Raw genomic sequence first — 20,450 nt, 5'->3', positions numbered from 1 at the left:
AAAAGTGTAGGCAAAGGGTCTGTTTGTGTTTATATAGAGATCAAAGCCTAATTGGGCTACTCCGAAAATGAACTAAGATACGATATGAAAAAGAACTTCCAACATCAGCACTCTCTGGTAGACTCATGCCAGAAGATGATCATCAAAAAACCCCAACAAAGATCCACGCACTGCTACAGCTGTAGATGCACTCATCCCACCTGTTCCTTGACTTGCCATGGGAATGAGGAAGGAGATATCTAAGCTGGCCTGTGCATACAGTAAAACAACAAATTTGACTGGATCTATACTGTTGGAACTCAACCAAGAATTTGGAGAAGTGCAAATTGTAGCGCTCCAAAGTCTTACAACTACAGACTATTTACTGTTAAAAGAACATATGGCATGTGAACAGTTCCCAGGAATGGGTTGTTTTAATTTGTCTGATTTCTCTCAGACTGTTGAAGTTCAGTTGGACAATATCCACCATATCATAGATAAGTTTTCACAAATGCCTAAGGTGCCTAACTGGTTTTCTTGGTTTCACTGGAGATGGCTGGTAATAACAGATATGCTTTGGTTATGTAACTATACTCCTATTATGTTAATGTGTGTGCGCAATTTAAGTAGTAGCTTAAAACCTATATATGCTGAAGTTACTCTACAAGAAGATATGTCAAAGAAATAATCAATCTTCCCATGTTTTCTTCCGCCTGCTACTTCTATAGCTTTTCTTCTTCCTTCCTAATTACAACCCTTAAATAGAATTCGTGCCTCATATCAAATTTACCGAGTATCATAATTCTTCCAAGTGGTAAAGATACCTCAAGACAAATGCTGGGCATAGAAGCCACAGGGCATAAATATGCAAAGAAATAAAAAGCTAACCATTTCAAACAATAAGGCTTCTCTCTCACTTACCAACTTAACATTTCCCTGTATGGCCCCGGAAGATGACTGGTTAGCCAGAGACGGGTAAGATTCCTCAAGGGAGGAACAACCTAAGACAGGCAGAGTCGCAGGGGGGCCATCAGGTGAGAAATTGGGGATCAACAGAGGTGAGGCTTAGAACCTCACCCCCCCTGTTCTGAGAGAAATCTTCTGCATACGTGGATGTTTTATTGCCCTGGTCTAGCTTGGATTAACACACAGTCTACAGGCACACACATGATCATCTACATTTGCTCTCTTACAACACTAAACTATGTTTTCTACCTTTATCTTGTATCTACCTACCACTTCAGCATTTTATTAAAAATAATAATAATAAAGAGAGAAATGTGGTATCCACGTATAAATCAAGTATAAAAACCAAATGAGTATTCATATTTGAACTGACTGTTTAGAGTTCATAATGCATGAGCAAAACCGAAAGTTTCTGTGATGACTGCCCTTGTACTGTTCACTATGTAACTTATTCAGTATGTAAGAATTTGTTCTACATGTAAGAACTTGTTTGTTATGCCTCAGAAGATTGGAGACTGACGAAAATTAGGCTTGGGGTGGATTAATGATTGTGCATTGAGCATTGACTCCCCTATACAGAATTTTATTGTCGTTAACAACCATTTGATCAATAAATATGAGAGATGCCCTCACAAAAAAAAAAAAAAAAAAAAAAAGGACAGACTTCCAATGGTAAAATAAATAAGTAACCGGGATGTAATGTATAGCATAAGGAATATAGTCAAGATATTGTAACAGCTTGGTAGGGTGATAGCTGGAACCTAGAATTATGTATATAAATGTTCTACCACTGTGTTGTACACTTGAAACTAATGTAATGTAATACTGTGCGTCAACTACTCTTCAATAAAAAATAATTATTTAAAACAAAACAAAACAAAAAAAAACATGGATTTTATCTTTTGAGGGAGGTTTTGTCCCATTACAACTTCTTTTTGGTTATTGTGGATACATAAGAAAATGATTACTTTTTGTACATATATCTTGTATCAAGGTGCTTGAGTAAACTCTGATTTAAAAAAATGGAGTTGATACTATTGGGTTTTGAGTAGCCCAAATATCATGCTGTTCTTAAACAATGGTAATTTTGTTTCCTTATTTCCAAAGTTCAGCCAGTTATTCCTGTTCATTCCTTTCTGCATTGACCTAACCATCTCCAAGTGGTTTTAAAGTAATCATGTTTGTGTGTACTTTGTCTTATCAATTTCCACTGAATTTGTTTCAATTTAATATATATGACTTGAACATAGAATGCTGTTTTTTTTCTTCCTTTCTTTCTTAGCTATTGCATTCTCTTTCTTATTCTTAATTTTAGTTTTTTTCCTTCATTGATATTCTCTAGAGTACATCTCTAGAGTACATAAATAAAATCATTCTTGCAATTTCCCTTTAAAGACATTTTTAGGATGTAGAGGAAGTATTTTCCTATTCCTATAATAGACCATTAATTTGTTGAACATCTTCTAAGTATCCACTAAGAATACTGTGGTCCATTTTATTAGATCTATTGATAAGATCCATGCATATCTGCTAGAATATCTCCCCGTAGTAATTTGTGAGGGATTATTCTTTTAATATAATATTCAGTCTGGTTTGCTGAAATTTCATATAGGTTTTCATATTACATTAATGAAATTGATTTCCATCTACTAATCATTTGCTGTAGTGCCAGGTTTTACTCTTAGGAATATACTAGCCTTGCAAAATAAACTGAAAAGATTTTCAACTATTTATGTTGTCAAGTAGTTCATGTAATGGACTCATCTATTTCCTGAAAACTTGAAAATAAATTGCCAATAAAACTATCTAGCCCTAGAATCATTTTGGGGAGGGTAGTGATTGTTGGTGTACATGTTTTCATAATTATGGATTTACTTAGGTTTTCTAATTCGTATTAATTTTGATCACCCACATTTCCCCAGAAAATTTCCACTGAATTTGTTTCAATTTAATATATATGACTTGAACATAGAATGTTGTTTTTTTTCTTCCTTTCTTTCTTAGCTATTGCATTCTCTTTCTTATTCTTAACTTTAGATTTTTTTCCTTCATTGATATTCTCTAGAGTACATCTGTTACTTTTTGACATTCTGTCCATCCCATTTATTCTTCCATCTCCTTTATATATAATACTTTTGCTATATGTTTCCTGTTTTTATAAGGGTGTGAAAAGAATGAAAACAAATGTGTATTTTTCCTCTTTGAAGTATCTGTTACTTCCATTATGACATAGTATCAAAATTACCTTTTTCTAATTTTTTGGCAAACTGATCTGTTGGTTGAAAGAGGAGCTCTCAATGCCTACAGAACAATTTTATTTCTCATTTTTTTCTTTTCTTTGGATTTGATGTGTTATAATGGAACATTTTCTTGAGTGTTATGGTTTATGATTATTATATTATGATATACCTTTATGATGAAGCAAATGTTTTACAAAATAAATTTAACTTTTTTACTCCTAAGGGTGACTTGAATTATTATTATTTTTCAAATTAATACTTGTTATCCTCTTTTGTTGCATTTGACTGATAAATATTTGTATATTTTGGATTTATAATCCTTTTATTTATAGTCATTGTTTTTGTTGTAACTCTAGTGTTTCTGTGGGTTTTCGTTCAAGTTATATGTTACTTGGTTGAACTTCCGCTAATCTTCTTAGAAATGTAAATCTTGCAAGGTTTCCACTAGGGGTATTTTTGGACCTTTCACCTTAATAAACATTTTATTTGATAAACACAGCCCTAGGATACCAATCACACTTTAAGTAGGAACTGAGCCTCTACATGCGTAGCTAAACAAATGTTGAGTTAGGAGAATAAACTCACCTTCAGTTGTTCTGTGTATTTCCCTTTAACCAACAGGCATTGGAGAATGCTTGCCTTTTCACCCCAAATTAGCATTGTGGGAGAAGATGGGCTTCAGAAAAGTGTGTTCAAGATGAGTAATAATTCTTCTCATCTAATCCCCACTCTGATAGGCTCATTACTGGGTATATTCTCTGAATTATCTTTCCAAGTCAGCTGATGTTTTGAATTTGGACAAGACAAAAAATTCATAAGATACTCCAAGTTGGAGATGCTTAAAAACTCAGAATATGACCATAAGTAGTGTCTGGAATGAGCACTTTGCCTCATTTAGATGCATACATAACCTTTAGCATAGTTTTGCACTGTAAAAGAACTGTTATTTTCAAACTTTAAGTCCTCATATCCAAATAACTGCAGGAAATAAATCAAGTCAAAGCAACCATATTGTATTACTACACATAAAGAATTACTTTTCAAAGATACTCTTCTCTACCACCGAGAGCTAAGAAATACATCCAGTCTCAAGCTCATGAGTTGCTGCTGTAACTAAAGGGAGATTATGCCTGTGGAGATAAATCATATTGAAGTCAATGGGTCAAATGAATGGCAGATTGGCTGTCACTGTTAAGCCTCTTATTACTTCCAGTGACTTTTATCTATATACATTTGAATTCACCATAGGTTTAGTTCCACAAAATGTTTGTAAAGCTGTATGTACACTGTGGTTCTATACATTCCTCATTTCTAAAGTACCTGTCCACATCAAAGCATATCCATTTAACCACTCTTACAAGATACAGTGAACCCTTGATGTGTTTAGGTTCAAAATTTTGTATCTACAGTGAGCCTCCATCATCTAATATGTCTAAGTCCAACTTCAGCTTATTAGGCAAGCCAAAATTATCCTTGAATGTTTTTAAAATCATGCTTAAATTGCCGGTCCCAGATCTTCAGGCACCAGCCATAATGTTCTTTTGAACTTTAGGCTATTATCTCCTTTTTTCTAGCAGAAGCTCAGGTACAAGTGTAAGTAGAGAAAGAAAGATGTTATTCAGGGGTGAATGATGGAATCTCTTCCCCTTCTGTCTCTTTCTCTTGGTTGTGTGCATGCAGTGGAATTCTGTATAAGAGGATGTTACTGTGTATGTGTTGCTGAGTCTGTGTTTCTTATCACTGTCCATGTACATATGTGAAATCAAAATGTGTGTGTGTGTGTATGAGTACATGAATTCTTACCTGCATATATATAACTGTATAACAACATATCCAGATACAGACAAAAAGAGGAAATACTATTCCAGGAAGAGAGACCAGTGCATGCAAACCTCTCATGGTGAGAGGGAACATGACAAATACTAAACAATGGTGTGAAAGAGACCAGAAAAAGAGGATCAAAGTTAAGTGACTCACTCACCCACAAGCATCATCTAATAAGCAACAGAACCTACAATTTCTAAGTAGCTGAAGACAATTGCCCTAATTCTCTCATCATGCCACACCATGCCTGTAACTGAGATGTGCTGGGCACTTAAATTAAATCCTTTTACTGTTGATTATTTATATGACTTTGTTTTGTCCCATGGGCACAGGCTGAAGCTTGTCTTTGGCCCATAGTCCTCCTTTGTCTTAGGCCAATTTGCCTAAGACACTGCAGGTCATAAGCCTTTCTGAATGTATAACTGTGCAGAAATCTGTGACCAATGTCACCACATTCCTTTGGCATGATGTTCAAGTGTACACAGTAAATCTGATCAAAATTGTTGGAGATTTTTGAGCTTATGGATTTTTTTTCTCAAAAGGTATGTGCATGTGTTTTTCTTTTACAACAAATGAATGAGTATTGAAAACCCAGTGTAGTCCCAGTGACAACTGGTTGAATCAGGGGGAAGCTCTGTACTAGATTTTCTGTTTTCTAAACCAACCCTCCCCTTCTTAAAACATGGTTTTTACTATCTAACTTTCTAGGCAACTTTCCCACTTCTCAGTCTCTTCTCTCACATTTTGCTGTTTTTGAAAACAGGGAATATAGCTGTGAATATCCTGGGAGAAAAGACAAGCAGACTTTCTAGGTATTAACGGGAATGCTGCAATGAATACACAATTAGAGGACAAGAGTTGTTATATGATTCCCTTCTCATGCAACAGAAAACCAATTTACTTAATTGCCTGTGCTTAAGGGTAATGTCATCTTGTATGGCTTACAGTTTTATACTGATGGGAGAATATTAAGTTACTAATGGCACAAGTCAATAAAGAAATTCATAGGCCATGAGCTAGCAAGTTAGAAGAAGAACAGAACTGTCAACTGATAGTATTAATTTATGAAATTTCATAAGGGTCAGATACCTGACCTTATACAGGGATGACCTTACACCTTAAGTAGAACCTATCAGTAAAGCAGGGACAGTTAAGTTATATTATACCTCAAACAGTCTTGGCTCCAACCTCTTCTTACAGAAAGTAACCTAGCTCTCAGTCTTAGTGAGTGTTACCTTCAGAATGTTTGATGCATATTAAAATCAAAATACTTTAGGTTACTCATCTTTCAACACATATTTCTTTATCATTAGCTAAGATGGAGGACATTGTATTGGATAAAATATGATAGTTTAAAATCCTGCAGATAAAACATAAACACAATTATCTACATTATACAGCAAAGGTAACTAATGTTTCAACTCAAATACGTTTTATAAGAATTAAAGTGAGGACCTAAAAGCCTGGTTAGAGGAGATGCCTTTTCCAAATTGGACAATTGCAACATTCTAACCATTTCTCCTTTCTCTTGCCTTCTCTCCAAGAAAAGGCAAATGATAAACCCTGAGTATGCAGTAGAGTCAGCTGAGAATACTGGCATATCCCTTTTCTTACTGTGGTAGAAGAAATCAGTGATGTTTTAAGAAAAATATGGGTATTTAAAGCAATAGTGAAAGAAAAATCATTGTAGCAATTGGTGAAAGCCTTGGATCAGTCAGTTAGGGAAATTAAGACTTTCTAAAACAGAATAAGCCTGATGATAGAAAACAGAAATGGCAGTGAAACTGTACTAAATTGTGGCGAGGTATCTGAACATCTCCGTATTTCTTTCCTTAAAAGCCTCTCTCTATCAGTTTCCTAGGGCTAATGTAACAAAGTACACAAACTGGGTGGCTTCAAACAACAGAAATTTCTGCTCTTACAGTTCTGGAGGTCAGAGAAATCAAAGTGTCTGTCCAAAATCTCTAGGGTAAGACTCTCCCTTGCCTCTTCCAGCTTCTGGAAGCTCCAGGCACACCTTGGCCTGTGGAAGCATAACTTCAGTTTCTGCCTGCGCCGCCACATGGCTGTGTCTGTGGCTGTATTCTTTCTGTGTGCTTGTGGCCAGACTCCCCTCTTAGAAGGACATCAGTCATATTGGATTAGGGCCCATCCTATTCCAGTATGACTGAACTGTAGCTTACCTAAATATTATCTGCAACAACCCTAATTCCAAATAAGGTCATTCTGAAGTACTAGCATAATGGAAAACTTCTGTATCCCCACCCCTCTACTGTCAACTACTACACTCACTCAGAACACACCACAATACTCTGACAACACAGGTGTGTTTATGTGTGTGTTTTCCACACCAAGCAATTCTCTGACACAAGTTGGGTGTCCTATAATTCAATTATATTCTCACACTATGGACCCGGAGTTAATAGGAGATCCCTCAGTGAAGGGCTCAGTCCCACATGACTATCCTCATTTTGGACACAAATTGCAAGTCTCAGATTGTCACCTGCACTTTTGACCGACAGACTATAAACTGGGGTTTCCATGACTTTCTCCTTGGGTCAATAATTTGCTAGAATGGCTCATGTAACTCAGGGTAACATTTACATTTCAAAGTTTATTATAAAGGATGTAATAAAGGATACAGACAAACAGCCAGATGAAAAGGTACATAGGATAAGGTCCAGAGGGTCCTAAATGCAGGAGCTTCTGTCCCTGTGAAGTTGGGGCATATCGCCCTCCCAGCATGTAGAAGGGTTCCCTAACCCAGAAGCTGTCTGAACCCCATCCTTTTGGAATTTTTCTGGAGGCTTCATCAACAGGCATGATTGACTAGTCACTCCATCTCCAGCCCCTCTCCCCTCCCTGGAGGAGGGAAGGTAGGCTCAAAGTACTATGCTTCGAATCAGGGCTTGGTTTTACTGGTGTCCAGCCCTCATCTTGAAGCTATCCACGAAAACACAAAAACTCACCTCATTAGAACAAAAGATATTCTTATCACCCAGGAAATACCAAGGGTTTTAGGAGTTCAGTGCCAGGAACTGGGGGCAGAGACCAGTATATTCTATTATATCACTATTAGGCATTAGGACTTGACCATATCTTTTGTAGGTTGTGGTGAGTAGGGTGGGGGTTGGGGGCACAATTTAACTCATAATGTCATCCTTTTAAGCTGCACACATCCTTATGCATTAATATAACTATGTTTATATATACATATATTTCATGAGAAACTTTTGTCATGAGACATCTTTGTCAAATGCATCAGCTGAGTTGTCCATTATGTTTTGTCCAATGGACAAAAATCCAGACTGTATTATGCACCACCGACATCTTAGACAAACAGAAGGAAGCTCTACCTGGGTCAGTGCAAACAGGCCTCCAGGGGAAATGGGCCATGTGATTCTGGATTCACAGACATGTGACCACATGTTCTCAGTCTGGGTGACTGACCAACACTAAATCACCTCCTAGTAGATGTCCTCAAAGTGTTCTCCTTGAAATCAGTAATTCTTCCTCACATAGAACCATCACAAATGAGGACACAGAATGGAATTTTAGGAAACATTTGTGTTTTGGGGACAGATCTAAGTTCTACCACCGACTAGCTCAGTGACCCTAGGCAAGTTAATAAACTCCACATCCTTAGTTTGTACACTTGTAAAATGAAAATTCTTATAGCTGAAGTCCAATTCAGTTTCAAGGATTAACTGACACGAAGCTCTTGGCTGGACATAGAGGAAGCACTTAGCATAAGTGAGCACAATAACTTCATAGTAAGTATATCATGTTCGAAATAAAACACTTGCATGAGAAAATGTTCCCTACCATGTAACACTGATGACAAAATTATCATGGAAAACATTATTTCATATAAATACAATGAACATTGACTCTAATTAAAACTATAACTCATCGTTTGAAGTAAACGGGCTCCCTTCCTGTTAATTACAATAATAAAGTTAGCTCACTATGGAATGGAGAACCAAGACTCACTCACAGAACGAACATTTCTCAAGCATCGCCTGTGTACCACATGTTTCTTTGGGAACAAGGGGTCAGAGCTATATGCAACAGAAAAAGTAGGAGGAAAGTGGTACAACTTACCCCACCGACTCTCTCAAAGTGAGATCCGTCTTTCTTAAAATCTGTGAGGGCCCCATTGAAATACCAAGTAAACATGATGTCTAAGAGGGGGTCGTGTTTCACCTGGCAGGGTAAAATGACACTTTCGCCAACAGAGACATCCATGTTGGATGGTGCCAAAGTTATTCTCGTTGGTTCTATTGGGGAAATAATAAAGATTTAAGTAAACCTTAAGCATTTTTATTTTGAGGAAAGCTACTGTCACAGGCAGACTGTTAATCTAACATATTGTGTGTATAATTAAGTCTACATGATTAAAAGAGACAATTTAATGCAGAACTGTAACATATTTCAATGGATCTATAAATTCTTGTTAAAAGAATTAGGATATCTGAATTTGCAGGATATATGCATTTAAAATTGAAGTCACCTGTAAACAAGAATTATAATAGCACTACAAAATCAATTTTTAACTTAATTTTATTGCTTTGTGAAATATAGGGGTAGAAATAGAAACTACTGTATTTTTGGTACCTTTGAATGACTAGGAAATACATTACTATTAAAAGTTCAATAGATTAATACATTTGAAAGACTCCACAGAAGATGTTTAGCATAGGTACAATAAGAGGTATACTAAGTTAAAATGTTAATTAAAGTCTGTTTTCCCACCAATGCCAGTGTCCACAGGTATATTTCTTTCTCCCTGTCCTCCCCACATCTTACCATTTGTTGTGAATTAAACTTCTTTTTACCCCACTTTCCCATTGCTACTCTCCATTTCTTGGCTCCATGTTGCAGAAAAGTCTTCAACACAGTCATATATATATGCTGTCTACAATTCCTCTGACTAACCACCCTTTTTAATCCATGCTAGTCAGGTTGTGGTCCCCCAAACCCATTTGCTTTCACCAAGGTTCCCAGTAATCAATCAGTTTGCTGCAAAATACAGTGGCACAGTTTTCCATCTAATCTTACTCGACTGACCTTACAGCACCATCTGCTACACCTGATCACTGTCGTCCCCTCAGAACACTTCCTTTGCTTGCTTTCTGGGACACCAAACTCTCTTAGTTTTCTCCTTCCACGCTCATCAGTCCTCTTCTCTCTCCTTTATGGCCCCTCTTCTTTTCTTAAATCTCTTAATGTTGGACTGTCATAAGCTTAGTCCTTGGTGTTTCTTATTCTCTATCTTCACTCATGCTCTTGGTGATTTTGTGTAGTCTTTTCTTTTCAGGAACCTATCTATATACTAATACCTATAAATATGTATTTCTATCCTCAATCTCTCTCCCAGGATACAGATTCATATACTTGGAATACCTACTTGTGCTGTGATAGATGTAACTGTTCCCCATTATTCAGGGCACACAGTAGGATTAAATTCTTAACACTTTTGAATTCCGGCATGGCCAAATGCTAATGCTTTGGCCAATGAACTGTAAGTAGCAGTTACATATGCACTGCTACTTACAGGCACTGACAGGCAGAAGCCTGAAAGAACTAATGGGCAATTTAATGTCTTTTTTCTTCTTCCTCAGTGATGGGCAATGTGCCAGACAGTGGAGGCACTGAGGCGCTTTCCTCCTGAATGAAGACAGAACAGGTGCCCCAGACTTGCAGCATGAGCAAAAAGTAACTCCTTGTCATTTTAATTCATGGGATCTTGGACTTGTTTGTTAGTGCCAAAATACTGTCATTTCATTTGCACATAAAGAGTCTAATCAACAGTTCCTACTCAACACATCCAAACTGAACTGCTGATCTTCCTCCTTCCCACATCCATGGAACCTCAGCCTTTCCCATCTCAGTCGTTTTGACTGTCATTCTTCCTGCTGTTCACCAAACATACTGCAAACATCCTCATGTCCTTTCTTCTCTTGGACCTCCCATCCAATTTGTCGGCAATTCCTGTTAACTCTACATGCAGAGTATGTGCAACTTGGATGCCTTCCATCAACTCTTCTGTAGCCACCCTTATTTAGGCCATTATCATCTGCCTGATGGCAGCAATGGTCTCCCGAGGGCTCTCTTGCTTCTACCCTACACTCTGTTCTCAACAGAGCCACTACAGGAAGCTTTAACAATCTAGTTCACATCGTGGCATTCCTTTGCTCATTAGCACCAGCCTCCACTCCTCACTCCAACTAAAAGTTAAAGTCTTAACAAGGTCTACAAAGCTCCTATGTGATTGTCCCCAAGGAATCCATTACTTAATGCCTTTATCTCCATAAAATCTTGGTCGAAATCTCTCTTGAGTGAAGCCTACACAAATCACTCTGCTTTTGCTCCAACTTACCCCTCCCATATGCCACCCTGTATTTTCTCAATTGTTTGAAATGTTTTTCCTTCTAATTACTTCCTTGATTTTTATGTGTACTGCTTGTTTTCTTTCCTCCTCTGTTAGGAGGTAAGCTTCGTTTGAGCAGCATCTTTATTGGCTTGTGTACTGACATAACCCAAGCACTTGGCACATAATAGGTGCTCATTGTTTTTCTCAAATGAACAAATAAACAAAATACATCCACCACTCTAACTGCTCTATTGCTATCAAGGATTATTCCATGGAGTTAAACATCTCCAGAAAAAACCCACAAAGATTTTGAAAAAGAAGTGCATCCAAAAGATCTGCCATAATAGAATAGCATAAAATAAAAGGAGATCATCAGCATATCTTCTTGTAATACTTTTCCCCAAAATGCCAGCTCAGTAACTAATGTGTCCTCTGGTACACACTGTACTGTGATGTATAAAAATATATTAAGAATTGTTCTCTTGATTTTCACCTGTTAAAATTAGTACAAATGCAAACACAGATTCTACCTTCATGTTGTGAAATGCATATTGTTTCTTTGGTCTTCATAACATGCCATGCGGTGTATCTCCTGTAAGGCGATCTTTAAGAAATGCACCCACCTGTCACAACCAAGAGTGTAGAGCCATTTGCTTTCCCAAACTGGTTTTCTGCTATGCAGGTATAAGTTCCAACATCAGCTTTAGTCACATTGGCTATTCTGAGGCCTCCATCTTTTAAAAGAGAAATTCTAAAGCAAATACAAATTAGACAAGTAAGTGTAGTAATTTTTTTTCCAAATAAATAGCAATATTTTTTACATAAGCATTACCTTAAGCTAGTATTATTAAGGCAAAAAGAACCAGCACTTAGCCTTCTTGGAAATAAAAACATATATAAAGTAAATTTACACACAGATACATATACAGTTGAGTAAAAAAGATGCTTTACCAATTTGAACCTTTTTTTATATTTTCCGGCAACATTGATTAACAGTAATTCCTTAGCATTACACCTAACTTTGGGGGTGCTTTTATCAAATAAGTATGAAATGTTTTCCAAAGAAATATATAGCATGGTAGATTACTATATAATGGGTTAGCCTTATCAACTGGGAGAAAATAAAAAGCAGACGTGACATTCTCCTTAAATTTGAAACAGTATGTGAGAATATTTGCCTTTCAGAATGAATATAGGAGAGTCAAACGCTACTCAATATAAATTCAAAGTTTGCAAAAGGACATTTACATTGACACCCATGAGCTACTGCAAGGAGTCTGGGCAGCACAAACGAACATTGCGTTAGTTTCTGAGCATATGCTTTACGCCCTTAACCCTTTGCCTCCAACTTCCAGGGCATGCAGCAGACAGTCAAGATACTGAGGGAGCTAGGTGAGGTGCAGGATCTCTAACTCAGTCTCTAAATATCCAAGATTTTTAGGGGTTATCAAAAATGTGATTAGTCTGAGTTTATGGCTCAGGGATATATAAGGTATGTATTTTATATTTTATACACACTCACACAGAAACATATTCCTTTAATGGCCTGCTATGCGCTTTCACTTTCGCCCTGGTTGTATTTTCTTGAGTGAGACAGTCCTGGTGGAGGTAGAGTCGCCACCCCATGACCCTGGTAGAGCTATGCACGAATGTTTGCAGCTCGTGTGATTTTTCTTTTTAATTAGTCAAGGTATATTTAAAACAAAAAGGTAAGAACAATGGCCTAGAAAGTTAATCAGAGAACATGGAGCACTGTATTTTAATCTGAGGAACAAAATAGAAGGAATACAAATGCCAAGAACTTCCCTAGAAAGCTGTAAAAAAAAGTACTGTATCTGATTTCCTTCATGGAGCCCTGACCACTTGGTTGGGGGTCAAATGCAAAGTGATCACTTTTCTAAGAGATGATCAAAGAAAGACCTCTTTAGCTTAACAGAGAACAATCTTCTTAAATAGTGTGGAGTCATAACAGAAAGAGGAAAACGTGCAGAGACACAAATGAATGAAAACTTAGGATACGGAGACTGTTTTTAAGAAACATGGGAGTAAACTTAAAGAAATAAACATTTAATCAATTCTGCTGTACCCTCCCCTCCCCTTCTCTGGCATCGCACTGCCTATAGGAGCAAGACTGTATCCTAAACCTGAGACGGGTTCTCCCATCAGGGGCCACCAATCTCTACTGCACAAGACCTCATGGATTCTACCCATTGTTTGCTTCTCTTTGATCACACGTCTTCTTTTAATTTTTATGCTTCTTGATGTCTTAGGGCTTTAAAGAAAAACTATTCACAGTGTCTGTTAAATGCACATTCGACTTTCAGATTTTGGTCACTTCCCCAAACCTAGGGGTTAGAGAGATCATCCCATAGTTGATGACACTTCTTCTGTGCTTTCTTCATAGCATTTGGCAACTAATTAATTATATATTTGTGTGCTTATCTGGCTAATATTTTTCTCCTCTAGCAAGCGCAGAGACCACAAGCTCTGTGGAGGCAGGGAGAATGTCTGGATTACTCACTATTTAATTCCTAGATCCTTGAATTTTTCCTGGCACAGAGTAGATCCTCAAAAATAATACTTTTTAAGTGAATAAATGACTGTATGTCTTTAGAGGCACTATAGAAGATAGGTTAGTGAAGGCAGGTTAAAAGGCACTGAAGACTTTACAAATTCTAACCAACTAAATTCAGAAAGTGTGTAGGTTATTATATACACACTTATTTATATACATATACACACATATATACTTGTGCATATGTTCCATATATAAATACATGTGTAGATACATACATATATATATGGAACAAAGAAAGATGAGGCAGTATGAGGCTAGATGAAGAGAATTTAAAAATTACTAGGAGAAGAGGACTGAAAATGTGCTCTTAAGGAAGAAGTCAAGAAAGAGGGAAAGACTGAAGATAAGGGGAGGAGAGTGGGAAGGAGGGAAAAAGAGTGAAAGAGAAAACATGAGGAAAAGTCTCAGAAGGAGTATAAACAGACACTCTTTCTGACCCATTCTGACTGTTGATGCTCTAAAACTATTTGGCCATAAAACCCAAAAGGAATAGTCCATCTGACCCACAGCATTGCTTAATGAATTTCACCTTGATTACTATTAAACAGAATGTGCAGATTTGCTAGAGATCTTAACATGTAAAGAAAACAAGTGGAGATGGTATCAGAATGTCTTGAAAATATTTAAATAGTGCATCAAGATAACCTGCTCTTGCAAGCTCCAGGAAGCTGGGCAATCGACTATTTCTGAGATCGGTAAGCCTGAAAACAAAGTAAAAATGTCTCTTTGCTGACTGAACAAATATTCAGCATAAGCTTAGAGCTGATTTAGGTACCACAGAATAGAGACAGGCAATTTCAGGTATTTTCATATGCTATGAATTAGTGTAGCAGCTAAGCTTTCACACAAATAGAGAAATATTGGAAATGTTGGAAGAACAGCTAGAAATCCTTTAGAGCATGAGGTTTATTAACTCTAAATGCACGAACCTATCCTCATGACTATGCTGAGATAAGGAGGAATTTAAAGGCAATGCAAACACCTTAGGAATCACAAAGACTGCAAAACAACATATTGACTCTCAAAGAATGTAAACGCTGTATGTTGTAAAATTTTGAGCTAATTGGGTATTTTTTTCCTAAACTGGTTCTTCCAGTAGGTTCTAAGAGGCCCACAGGGCATTTCACACAGCATAAAAATAAACAATATTCAGTAAATGGATGGAGTAATTGTTTCTCAACAGAAAACCTTCCATAACCCATGGTTCCCTACAGAGATCCAAAGTGAAAATTTTATACCACTTCACTATAAATGAAATTGCTTTCTAAGCTTTCTGGGAACATGTTTTGCTGAAAATAGGTAGAGCTGAAAATGTCGATAACAATGGGCGACTCCAGTCTTGGCACAAACAGTTAAATGAAGATTTTTGAGATTAACATTCAGTAATGTGGTATCCCAGTTTGCTTTGAGAAATGTGCAATTTAAATCACCGTGGCATTTTAACTCCATCAGTTTTATAATGTACCTTTATATGTACCCTTTAATTGGTCTTTATTTTTGTAGTTAGAGGTTAATTATTTCACTTAACTCTGTGCAGTCTCTGGTTAGTTTGGGATAAGTAAACTTAATTGCTGTCAGCTACGCTAATGGTCCATGCTATAACTCAGGGACGGCACTGAATTTATGACTGTTAAGAAATTCTGTTTGTTGAGAAAGTAGACTGTTGTTTAGGCAACACTGTCCTGCACTTTATGATGACATTAAAGTACACATAATAACAGAGTGTGTTTTAGAGTGGGAAAGGTGTGGAGTATTTTGCATACAAAGCAGGATTTCTGAAAATATTTTCTGCCCTTGCCTGTATTCTGAACATTACGGTAATACATTCAACTTAAATTTTAACAAACATGGTGCAATTCTACATTTTCTCAGGGAAGCACATCTCAGTGGAGATGAGATCACATGAGATCGCAATGATTAAACTGCTATATGGAAAATAAAAATAACAAGGCTCTTTTGGACTTCACTTTCTGGGTACATATTATAGGAGATGGATGCTTACAATCAGATGTAAGAGAAAAGTACTCACAATGCATATGTTACAGGATAAATAATGACAGTTAAGAAAAGCAAATACATATTGATGAAAACGCATGAGAAAACAAATGTCAGAGAAAACAAGCATACAGTGTATGTCTTCAGTTACAATTCCTCTCAGTCCCATGTCCTCGGTGAAATAACTTCTGCCCCAGGGGTTCAAAGATAGCCTACAAACAGTACTCAGGAAAATAATATTACAAGTTTCATTCTTTTAGCTATAGTATTTTGGGTTTTCATCTTATAAATTCAACAGTGTTAGTTTAGTAATTTATTGGTTTAGAAAATCCCCAAAGATTCAGCAGTTAATTATCCTATTTTTTGGAGGAAGCACCTGGCTAATAATATGTAACTTTGTTATTTTGTGAACACACACATTACATGGAACAGGGATCTGAGGTCCTAGAGATACAGGGCTTGGCTCTACTCTATAGCCTAGAGAAATGCACTTTCTTCATAGCAACCAACATTTCTTCATGTTCATAAGAAGAGGATCAACAATAAAGGAACATTTTCATTACTTTCATAAAACCTTTCCAAACTCATACCTATCATAACAAATGCATGTGGAGCTAAATTTATTGTTATGGCAGTGACACAATAGGTTTTTCTTGCAAATGGGCTCAAGCTTATAGAACACAAGGCCCTTAAAAGAGGATTTCCAGTTTAAATGGCTGCATAAAACTATTTATCTAAGTAATTCATGAGACCAAGGCAATAATCCATTTGAAACACTTAAATCCTCATACAATGGGGTATCTGCAAAAACGATACTCAGATGATTGAGGGAGAAAAACAAATACAATTCTGTAATGGCTAATGTGTTTTAAGAAAACTTTGAAGGGAATACTTATTAAGGTTCAAAGGGCCCCATATTTGACACTATTCTCTGCCTGAGAGATTCATGAGTCAAGTCAACAGGAATGAAAACATCAGCTCTATTACTTATATGATGGATGAAGCTGGCGCAAAATTGCGTTAAGTGAGCAACCATGGTTTCCTGCTACTTCATCCCAGAATCAAGCAGACCGAAACTCCCTGCCACAGGTGGATAATCAAGGCCCTCCCGGTAGGGGCAAACTCCTTTACTGCGCGGTACGGGCCACGGCAATACAGACTCATTCTCTCCAGGCAGGCAGACACCACAGGGAAAGAAGGGAGAGGGGTGAGATACAATGTCAAGTTCTTCCACCCAAATTCAGGAGCTGGACACTTTCTCTGAGAAGGAGCTGAAGAGAGACCCATGTTTCTCCTATAGGTGTCCTTCTTTCTAGAGACTAACAGTGTTGGAATGGAGTTCACTTCCAAAAACAATGCTAACAAGATAGAGTATATGCAAAAGGGAATTTTCGCTTAGTCAAGGGATACAGAAGGTGTCGAATAGGTTTTGGCTGCCCAGAACTGATTTCCTTTTCTTTGGTAATCAACAGTGGTGTTGTTTTGGGAATTCTCTTCCTCTACTGTATGCAGTCTTTGTAGGGCTATGATTCAAGGTCCCCTGTCCTATCCTAGCCCAGGGGTAAATATGCGACACGCAACAGTGTGTCAAGCTTCACTGTGCTCCATTCATCATCTGGGCGACTCTTTAAAATATCCATTGCTGGGTCCACTACCACAATAGGTCTGGGATGGGGCAAAGGATTTACATTTACAAGTTCCCAGGTGACTCTGGTGCTGCTGATGTGGGGACTACGCTTTGAGAAACAGGATTCTTACCTACATTCTTTGGATTCTCCATTCTCATACTATGATTTGTGACACAGAGATAAAAATAATGGTTAGTTTTTCATTCCAGCACTCTGACAAGATTATGCAATCCCTTCAGCCAGGACTCTGGGAGTCTTTCAGTTTTCTGTCCATTTCTAAGTCAGTGTCTGCAACTTACCTAATAATTCTGTGTAATATATTTGAATAACTTGTCAGCTAGAGTTCCCAAATCCTAACAGTCAAGCTACCAAGAGTTGGTGTCATGCACATAGTATTTTTTCAAGAAATATTTATTGTCCCAACCCATATGAAGGACTCATATAGAAGAGACAAACTTCTATAGAGAGAGGACAAGGCTTTATCACAAATCGAGAGCAGCCCCACAAAAATACTTGCCCTGATGTTGAATTCTTGCAAGATAGAATGGTTTGGCCCAACTATTCCAATTCCATCATCCTCTTTTGTAGATATTCATCAATATATAAGTGGCTCATTTACAATCGTATGCAATGTTTATAACCTTTCTGGGACAAAAGTTTTTGTCTAGTTTTTAATATTTGAAAAGTCTAACCACTCTCTCTGCAGAGTAAATAACACACACATAGAGAACAATTACAGTAACAGATTTGATAAAATTCAGGATGAAATCATCTGAGGTTCTGTGGACAGCAGGTTGACAGCTGTATCCCATGACATAGTAATGTGTTTGGAACCTCTTTGTCTTGAGTGCTTCTGTGTTAGCCATTTTAGACATGCTGTACTGAGATTTTGTTTTATGATTATTGTGTACATTTGGTGATTGGCTTCACTAAAATTATCTTGTGCAAAATTAGAGTGGAAGTGTTGCACAGCTCAAGAACGCAGTCTTACATCACACATTCATTCACACATTGGATTTAATCCCAAACTGTTTTCTGAGAAAAATCTCAGCTCTGGTGCCCTGAAATTTCTTGTCCCTCCTCGATGTACAGATATGGTCATTACTTATTCAGACACAGTTTCTGGTGAGCCACCAAACCTTTAATAAGATGATGTAAACTAGAATTATTTAAATTGACACTTTATGTATTTGTTCATTATCAGAGCATTACATTCTCTTCACCCCAGATTATTGACAGTGAACATAACCTTGAAATAATTTCTTGTCCAAGCTTCTTAAAAACATACATGTGAGAAATGATATTAATAGATAGCTAGAAGAAATGTGGTCTATCTGTTGTTCAAGAGACTTGAGTCTTAATACTCCAAGTTACCCTTGGATTATGAGAAGTAAAAGAAATATACTTTAAACTTTTTGAAACACTTTATTTTATTTTAGGGACATTAGCTGTTAGTACTACATTACTCAACATTCTCTCCATGACAATCCATTGGATTTGGACATACACATCTGTATAATTTTGCCTAGGAAGGATTGAATATCTCCTTATCAAATGGTTTCATTTTACCTTAGGGACATTGTGGATTAGGTTTTTCTCTGCTCACTTTTTAGCAGAAAGCTCTGAGCCAAAATTGAGGATCTCAACTAAGTGAATGGATCTGTTGGCATACATTCTGTAAACTAACCTCAGACACTCATTCTACACTATTTATTGAACATGAACTATAGAACATGTCCTTGTAATAAGCAATAAGGATTCACTGGTAAGAATTTATGTTGCCCTAATATAACTTATATTCTAAGCAATTGTAATCCTGGCCTATTTTTTTCTCCTCAGTGCTCATTTTGTGTGTACTTTGATAAATGTCTCAAGTTCTTTTAGGAAAGAGATATGAGGTAAGTAAACGAAATAAACTAAAAGACAAAAAGCTATTAAAACAAAGCTAGAATAATAAAGACACATAAATAATAGTATAGTGAAGTGTAAGGACTTTTTTAAGTACCTAAATTAGAAAAACACGATTCATATCAAGTTTTAAAACACTATGATTTTCCCAATTAAGTGAATTAATAAATGCTGTGAAAAAATTAAGTGCCTGATAAAATCTTTATGTTAAGATGCCTCTTCCTTTAGCATTTGAACATAAAATGTTAGAAAATAATGTTTTTCCAAAACAAGATAGTTTGTTTTTTTAATTTATATTCAACCATGATTAAAGACTTTTCTTGGAATTTCAGACTCACAAAGGGTCAAACACTCATCTTCCCACAGAAACTGCTTAAGCAAGGAAATGAAATGTGCATTAAGAAATAATTATAAAATATCACAAATACGATCAGGAAGTGGAAAATAGGTCAAAGGACAAAATGTATTTTTTTTAGTTTGTTAGGCAGTAAGAAATTTAACTCAGTAGTAGTTATATAACAGATTATAAATTATGAAGAACTCTTTCCAGCATTCAAAAGAAGGCAGTAAACATCACTTCTGATCATGCTTATTTTATGCCTTTTTTATGGGAGACAACGGCATCTCACCTAATCAGCCATTCAACCATCCATCCATCCACCCCTACTTCTGTTAAATTTTAGGGAGGTAGAATAATATACTAAAATATAGCACTTTTCATGTTTTTAATAGGAAGCCTTGAGGAGCTATCCATTTAAAAAACAATTTTTATACATTCTTAAGAAATAGCGGCAATAAATTAAATAAGAAAATGGTACTTTTGAGACATGGAAAGCTCTCCAAGAAAAGAATGAAATTCACTTCAACAAGTAGTTGCTGAGGACTTACAAGGCACTAAGTGTTTTGGAAAATACAAATATGAGTAAGAAGTATCCCCATCTTTTAGAGACTTACAA

General features: G+C 36.7%; 1 protein-coding gene across 3 annotated transcripts in view; it reads right to left on the bottom strand.

The window, feature by feature from the left end:
• CNTN3 (contactin 3) overlaps positions 1–20,450 on the bottom strand; it is a 377,024-nt gene that overhangs the window by 52,444 nt on the left and 304,130 nt on the right. For all 3 annotated transcript variants that reach the window (XM_036878261.2, XM_036878260.2, XM_036878259.2), the window contains 2 exons: positions 12,009–12,136; positions 9,114–9,289 (listed from right to left, as the gene is read on the bottom strand). In XM_036878261.2, the coding sequence (XP_036734156.2) occupies positions 9,114–9,289; positions 12,009–12,136 (304 nt within the window). The remainder of the gene's footprint in view (positions 1–9,113; positions 9,290–12,008; positions 12,137–20,450) is intronic.

This window comes from Manis pentadactyla, chromosome 1 (assembly GCF_030020395.1).
Source record: "Manis pentadactyla isolate mManPen7 chromosome 1, mManPen7.hap1, whole genome shotgun sequence".
Taxonomy (NCBI): Eukaryota; Metazoa; Chordata; class Mammalia; order Pholidota; family Manidae; genus Manis; species Manis pentadactyla.
This window is presented reverse-complemented; position numbering and strand designations above follow the sequence as displayed.